The sequence below is a fragment of the Ctenopharyngodon idella genome, chromosome 8 (genome assembly GCF_019924925.1).
Source record: "Ctenopharyngodon idella isolate HZGC_01 chromosome 8, HZGC01, whole genome shotgun sequence".
In the NCBI taxonomy this organism is placed as follows: domain Eukaryota; kingdom Metazoa; phylum Chordata; class Actinopteri; order Cypriniformes; family Xenocyprididae; genus Ctenopharyngodon; species Ctenopharyngodon idella.
Genome location: NC_067227.1, coordinates 32,194,590 through 32,202,713, shown reverse-complemented (window position 1 = coordinate 32,202,713; position 8,124 = coordinate 32,194,590). Strand labels below are relative to the sequence as shown.

The window sequence follows — 8,124 nt, the reverse complement described above, 5'->3', positions numbered from 1 at the left end:
GCTATATAAATAAAGGTGACTTGACTTGATCATATGCAGTTTTAATAAAGTTAAATTATGTAACCTTGCATGTCATTTTTACTCTTCAAAGTGTACATTTGCAGGTGCTGATTATAATAGATTAATTTAGTGCCCACAAAGAATAAGTATAGCTAAACAATATATAAAAAGTATTATATAGTGATCTAATGTAGAGTGATTAAAAATTTACCACAAAATATAACGGGAGACATTTATAATCTACCATTAAAACAAGTTGTCAGAATGTCCTCTTGCAGCTGCTCAGTGTTGCGCAACAACGTTGCTACAGCCCTGTGGCGTCTTACAATTCTACGTAGTCACAATGTTGTGAGCAGGTAGACAGTGACGTTGCCAAAGTAGAAATGCAAAGTGCCACAGACTTTGCCACAACGTAAATGTGTTTGCTGGGAAGAGTGTCGAAAACAGTTTTCTGATAATATAATTATTAAAGTGTGGCAATAAATTAAATGTAACAACAACAAAAAAACAATAATTATAATAAAAACTAATAATACCTACTGAGTTGTTTGAGGCAAGTAAATTGTTATTTTATTGTTTTTATAGTGGTTATATGACAGAACATATGATAATGTAATATATGCTACAGGCTTAAATGTTAGTAAATGGACTTGAACTGAACTTCCTTATAGCCTACCTGTATAGTAGGCCTAGTGGTCTGCGTGTCGGAATGTTTGAACACAAAGTGAAGCGTTCACGTGACTGGAAAGAAGATAACGCTCAGAGATAACATCTAGCCTATCTAAACAAACACATAAGGGTGCAGTTACATGCAGATAAGTCGATTTGTACCGCATTAGATCGTTCCCACCAATGCAATAATTGATTTAATCACTTTTTGCGGACAGCAAAAAAAAAAAAAAAAAAAAAGGTGGGTGCTAGTTCTGTGTGTACCCTGAGATCAAATCTTGCAGGCACCCCTGGTTCAACCTTAAAGTCGGCATGAAGCGGAAGTTGCGATTGTCTTTTCTTCTCTACTGTGACATCTATCCGAGTGAAACGGCATCTGAAATGATAGGGAATTCGTCCTTCGGGAATTGATTGGATAGTTGGAAGTGCGAGAATACTTTCTGTGCGCCAAAAAAACAAAATAACAACTTTATTCAACAATATCAAAACACAGCTTCATGAAGTTTTGAAGCTTTACGAAGCTTTTGTTTTGAATCAGTGGTTGGGCGCGTGTATCAGACTGCCTAAGTCACGTGATTTCAGTAAACGAAGCTTCTTTACTCATAAGTGTTTCGAAATTTCAGTGGTTCACCACTGGGGGGCGTGACTTTGGCAGTTTGATACACGCTCCGAACCACTGATTCAAAACAAAAGATTTGTAAAGCTTCGAAGCTTCATGAAGCAGTGTTTTGAAATTGCCCATCATTAGATATTTTCGAATAAAATTGTTATTTTGTTTTTTGGCGCACAAAAAGTATTCTCGTCGCTTCATAACATTAAGGTTGACCCACTGTAGTCACATGAACTGTTTTAAATACGTCTTTAGTAGCTTTCTAAGCATCTGAAAGTGTTAATTGTCTTACTGGCAATGCAGGCCTCACCGAGCTATCGGATTTTATCAAAAATGTCTTCATTTGTGTTCCGAAGATGGACGAAGGTCTTACGGGTGTGGAACAACATGAGGGTGAGTAATTTTCATTTTTGGGTGAACTAACCATTTAAAGACATTGTTAAACTAGTCCATGTGACTGCAGTGGTTCAATCTTAATGTTATGAAGTGACGAGAATACTTTTTGTGCACAAAAACAAGACAAAAATAATGACTTTATTATCTTTTCTCTGTCAGTCTTCTACACAGATGATGTAGTAAACAGTTTACATCAGAACGCCGGCTCGTTATTGGCTGACGCTGTTCACGTAAGCAGAACAATGTCATTTTTATAATAGTTATTTCTATAAAAACAATTCTTTAACATAAAAAATGCTTTTAATTTGTGTATTTTGACAATGCCATAGAGTTTGATTCCAATACAATAATATATAGGCTATTCTTTATTAAGTAATTAAAAATGGGAGTTAATAATAGATAAATCATTATAAATGCTGGGTTGTTTCAACCCATGTTTGGGTCAAATATGGACAAACCCAACTGTTGGGTTTAAAATTTAATTAAAACAATGTAAACAAACTGTTGGGTTTGTTCATATTTGACCCAAAACAAAAGCATTTTTTTAGAGTGTAATTGTACTTATAATGAACAATAGTATACAATATTAAGATCAGCAGAGAGAGAGAGAGCTAAGAAATTCATATTGCGAAAAAGGTCAAATTACTCTGGAGTACAACAAGAACAAAATGGCGTCCTCTAAAGAAAATGAGCACCACTTGCCACAAATGCAAAGCGTATTTGCAAGGAAGATTTACATTCACTGGTTAATGCAAGTGAACAGATAAAGATGTGTTTGTCTTAAAATAGCAGCAGATTTTATTTAAAAACATTTACTGCTTTATTGGTGCTGCATGTTTAAATTTGTCTTATGAGTAATTTTAAACATAAAAAATTGGTTATTTTTGAGCATAATCACCATATCTCCACCAGAGGTCACTATTGCATTGAGTTCTGACTTTCAATCGCTAATGTTCTCACCTAATTCTCATTTGATTATGTATATATCCGGCTTTTACCTGCCTGTGGTACTCACTGTGTATCGTATGTTCCCAGACTACAGTTGGCTCTTTTGTCTGTTTCAGTTTCTGCGACTGAAATGTGACACCTGTTATCATCACCTCTCTAAATATTTTTTGTCATTGAAGTTGTGGATCTAGATTAGCTGGTTCACGTTTGTTTGAATGCAAAACACCCTAGAAAAGACAGTGGGGATTCATTGGGTGGGGTTAGAAATATGCTGCCTTCACTGCCTTCTATCAGACATTTGACTTACAGTTCCCACTTCTGAAGTCGGAGAGGTAAAATTCGACACAACACCTGTACCGAATTTCGAAGCTCGACCGCTGTGGGTGAGTCAAGAGGCAGACAGAGAGATAGTCGGCACTGGTTTTCTCATGTTTTTTGACGGCGATTTCACTTTAGATAGGCTACTCCCGTCTTTACTTAATTGCATGGAATTGTCTTTTATATACTAGCCTACAAAGAACTGCAAATTTCTGTTAATGAAGGGCTCTTAAAGCGGCGAGGAGGAGTTTACTACAGCATTTCCAAGCATTCTTTATGCAGTTTGGATCTTACCTAATTAATGAGTCTATGAGTCTAATGTTTTAGCCATTAAAATAACTTTCAGTTTTCACTGATGTGCTGCTATTGTCTCTTACAGAACAGAAACAGTGCTAGCTTATATTTCATTCAAAATTATTTTTGAAAATTAGTGTAACATTCCTTTAAATATCATAGTATACTTGTTTATGTTTGAAGCTGATCACCTCCTTTTCAATATTCTTTTCAGATCCGAAAATGTCAAGCACAATTGACTCATCGCTGTGTCGTGTGGGTCTAATAGTAACGTTGGCAGGTGTCGTCTATCTGATAGTCATGTTTTCTTGGTTCTCACCTTCAAATAATTGTCTGACTCCACTTCCTAGAACTGAGAACAAGAACAAGAGCTCTATTACTGATGCAGTAGAACACAAACCTATACTTCTGCTGTGGGTCTGGCCTCAAGATTACAGGTTTGAGCTGAGTGACTGCAAAAGGTTTTACAAAATTGATAATTGTAAGGTGACAGATGATAGATCTCTCTACAGTGATGCAGACGCTGTCATGGTTTATCACAGGGCCATCAGTTGGGACCTGTCCAACCTTCCTCCATCTCCTCGTCCTCCTTTCCAGAGGTGGATTTGGTTACATTTGGAATCACCGACTAACACACAAAAAATACCAGGTCTGGAAAACCTGTTCAATCTCACTCTCAGCTACAGAAGTGATGCTGACATTACTGTACGGATGCACTTGACCCCCAGGAAGAAACCAGATGAGGAGTTTGTAATTCCCAAAAAAGACAAACTGGTGTGTTGGATTGTGAGTAACAACATTCCTTCAACAGGTGTCGGCACAAGGAACGCTTTTTACAGAGAATTCAGCAAATACATTGAAGTGCATATGTTCGGAAAGGCTTATGCCACGTTTCTGGATTTTAACGAATACTATCCTACCGTGGCGAGCTGCAAGTTTTACCTTTCCTTTGAGAACTCCATCCACAAGGACTACATCACGGAGAAGATCAATGGGCCACTTGCTGTAGGTACCGTCCCTGTGGTTTTGGGTCCTCCGAGAAAAAACTATGAAAAATTTGTTCCCGGCGACGCCTTCATTCATGTGAATGACTTCCCAGATGCAAAGTCACTGGCAGAATATCTGCTTCAGCTGGACAAGGACGACGAAGCATATGGCAGGTTCTTTACCTGGAGGAAACATCTCACTCCAACTCCTCATTTAATACAACAAACCCAGGAGTTTGTTCTGGCTATCTGCACTGCCTGTGACTATATAGTACGACACAGAGAATATAGAGAAGCTCACGATATTTATGAATGGTATTTCAACTAAAATCACCTCAGATTGTGGAGTTAGTTACAAATAGTGACAGATTTTGCTACAAATATATTTTGTTAACTATTTCTGAAGGGTTCTCACTGTGATGACGTATACTCAGGTCAGGATACTGTATTTTAGGGCTGGGTATTGACAAAGTTACACTGTGTACTAAGACCGACGGCAAATGAAAAGTTGCGATTTTCTAAGCCGATATGTCTAGGAACTATACACTCATTCCAGCGTAATAATCAAGGAACTTTGCTGCCATACCATGGGTGCAGCAGGCACAATGATATGAATAAGAGTATAGTTCCTAGCCATATCGGCCTAGAAAATTGCAACTTTTCATTTCCCATCGGTCTTAGTACACGATGTAACTACAGAAAAGTCAAGTTTTAAATAGGAAAAATATCGAAACTGTTTGGTCATTTTTTAACGATATGTTAACGGTCTAATCAGATTCAGTGAACTATGCTAAGCTATGCTAAAAGTGGTACCGCCAGACCCGGAGATCGGCTGAATGGATTCGAGAACGGTAAAACTCAACTGTTTAACTCTAGGGGAGTTGGAAAATGAGCCTATTTTCCAAAAAAGTGGAGTGTTATTTTAAAGAAGAATAGGTTATAGGAAAAAGAAGTTCAACACCCTTATTTCTAAATCTAATCTAAAATCATTTTTGTTTATTAGTATGGTTGAATTAGATCATTGAAGGTCAGCAGCAAAGACAATGGTGATTAAAGTGAGATTAAATACATAAAGTATATTTGTGTAATTTAATATAGTTGATTATTACGGGTTTGCAGAAAATTCTGAGATTGTATTTAACTGTTTTTATTCATTTTGAGGAATACTGAATGTTTTCGTACAAGTGAGATGAGATGAAATGCATGTTACTGTCAGTTATTTTGTTTTCACATTTATTAACTAAGATATTTTGTTGTAAATTAAAAAAAGTAATGCATTACTTTACTAGTTCAAAAAGTAATCTGATTACATAACTCAAACTTGTAATGCATTACCACCAACACTAATGTGAACAGAGCAATTAATAATCTGGCCACAGCTTACACTGACTGCTACTGCTCTCTTCAGGGACTCATTATTCAATTTCTGTTCATCAAACATCTGTGAAATTTGTTTAGATTCTGTCTCCGTTGATAAATCGTTTTATGTTCACACAAATATTTAAACATGTTAAGAAATTTGCTGGAACAAAAGCAGTAGTTTATATAGATTAGTTTATATATTTTTCATGTCTTTCATTGTTTTGATTGTTTACAAAAATCATTTGTTTACAACTGCAAATAAAGACATACAGAACAACACTGGTTCATCCTTATGTGTAGTAGCAACTTGTGAGCAATTTAAATCACTATTTTTATTATATAGCCTATTATATTATGTATTATTTATTATATATTTACTATTATTATATTTAAGCAGTGTCAAGGAATGAGGTATATACAGTCTTTGAAATTTCCAACCTTCTTAGCATCGACTATTTGCACTCTATGTTTAAACAAAACAAGTTATTGCTATTTACACATGGTCTAAAACATTATATACACTGGCAAATGCATTGTACATTTAACATAAAATACTTCAATACTACTGCTACCTCATAATCACAACATTTGTACATTCTTTACATAAAAGTTTCACAAATTTGTTGAACTCTTATGCCAGGACAAAAGAGGGCGCCGGAACTCAGAGTCAAACAGGAAGTGTGACGTTCATGACGTGCGCCGCGTCAGTGACGAGCTTGAAACGCATGATAATAGAGTACCTCAGGGATGACTTGTTTTTGTAGGCCAACCCGGAAGTTAGCGGCGCACGGGTTCCCTCAATCGAAAGCCTACAACCCCTGGCAAAAATTATGGAATCACCACACTTAGAGGATGTTCACTCAGATTTTTTACTTTATAGCCAATAAACAAATCACAGATACAAAAAAAAGGTTTTGTTCAATAGCTTAACATTCTGGCTTCAGGAAACATACCTCAAACAAATCCACTTTTGTTATTATTATTAATGGCATGTCTTTGTCCAGAGCAAGTAGAGGGAAAAAGTATGGAATCACTCAATGTTGAGGAAAAAAATATGGAATCATCTGTTAATTTCCATTTTAAGGTCAACAGAACAAAAAGTCTAAAAATGCTAATTAGTCAGCAGTTAAAAGGGAGTGCTTGCACCTTAATGGGTTGTTTGACTTGGATAATTGAAATGAAATATGGCCCCAAGAAGACAGTTCTCAGTTGAAACAATGGAAAGGATTATAAAACTCCTTCAACAAGGAATTTCAATACGGAGTAAGGTCAGCTGTGCCTAAAATTTGGTGCAAGTATAAACTAAATGGGAAGGTTATAAAGCAAGAAATACAGGCAGAACAAGGAAGACGTCAAAGCGTCAAGATAGAAATCTCAAAGCAATATGCCTTTACAATAGAAAACGCACAACAAAACAAAAGAAAAACAGACAGAATCAGGAGCCAATTTTTGGGACAGAACTGTAAAAAACCAGCTTGAACTTACATATAGAGCTTACTGAGCTTACATATAGAAAAGCCAAATGAAAATGAGCACTAACACTTAAAGGAACACTCCACTTTTTTTGAAAATAGGCTCATTTTCCAACTCCCCTAGAGTTAAACAGTTGAGTTTTACCGTTTTCGAATCCATTCAGCCGATCTCCGGGTCTGGCGGTACCACTTTTAGCATAGCTTAGCATAGTTCATTGAATCTGATTAGACCGTTAGCATCTCCTTAAAAAATGACCAAAGAGTTTCAATATTTCTCCTATTTAAAACTTGACTCTTCTGTAGTTACGTCGTGTACTAAGACCGATTTGCTGTCGTACCATGGCTTTTAAATAGGAAAAATATCGAAACTCTTCGGTCATTTTTTAACGAGATGTTAACGGTCTAATCAGATTCAGTTAACTATGCTAAGCTATGCTAAAAGTGGTACCGCCAGACCCGGAGATCAGCTGAATGGATTCGAGAACGGTAAAACTCAACTGTTTAACTCTAGGGGAGTTGGAAAATGAGCCTATTTTCCAAAAAAGTGGAGTGTTATTTTAAAGAAGAATAGGATACAGGAAAAAGAAGTTCAACACCCTTATTTCTAAATCCAATCTAAAATCATTTTTGTTTATTAGTATGGTTGAATTAGATCATTGAAGGTCAGCAGCAAAGAAAGTCTTTAAACAAAAGAAAACAAGGTTACAGTGGGCTAAAGAGAAGCAATCATGGATTCTGGATGATTGGATGAAAGTGTTATTCAGTGAAGAATCACGAATCTGCATTAGCCAAGGAGATTACGCTGGAACTTTTGTCATGTGCCGTTCTGATGAAACAGATAAAGACGACTGCCTGAAGAAAACAATCAAATTTCCCAACTCATTTATGATATGGGGGTGCATGTCAGGTAAAGGACCAGGGGAGATGACAATCATTACCTCAACAGTAAATGCACTGGTGTACATTGAAATTGTGGACACTTTTCTCATTCCATAGATAGAAAATAGGTTTGGTGATGATGAAATAATTTTTCAGGATGATAATGCATCTTGCCACAGAGCAAAGTGTT

General features: G+C 36.3%; 1 protein-coding gene across 2 annotated transcripts; it reads left to right on the top strand.

Annotated features, from left to right (window-relative positions):
- Positions 1–2,332: 2,332 nt before the first annotated feature.
- Positions 2,333–7,904, top strand: LOC127517322 (4-galactosyl-N-acetylglucosaminide 3-alpha-L-fucosyltransferase 9-like). Of its 2 annotated transcripts, XR_007931240.1 has the most exons (3): positions 2,333–3,006; positions 3,450–5,157; positions 7,627–7,904. XR_007931240.1 is itself a non-coding variant. In XM_051902776.1 (2 exons), the coding sequence occupies exon 2, from the start codon at positions 3,458–3,460 to the stop codon at positions 4,547–4,549; it is 1,092 nt and encodes a 363-aa protein (XP_051758736.1). In that variant the 5' UTR covers positions 2,333–3,006; positions 3,450–3,457; the 3' UTR covers positions 4,550–5,862. The 2 variants fall into 2 exon arrangements, 1 of the variants encoding a protein (XP_051758736.1); XM_051902776.1 differs by lacking the exon at positions 7,627–7,904 and having other exon boundaries at positions 3,450–5,862.
- The last annotated feature ends 220 nt before the right edge of the window (positions 7,905–8,124 follow it).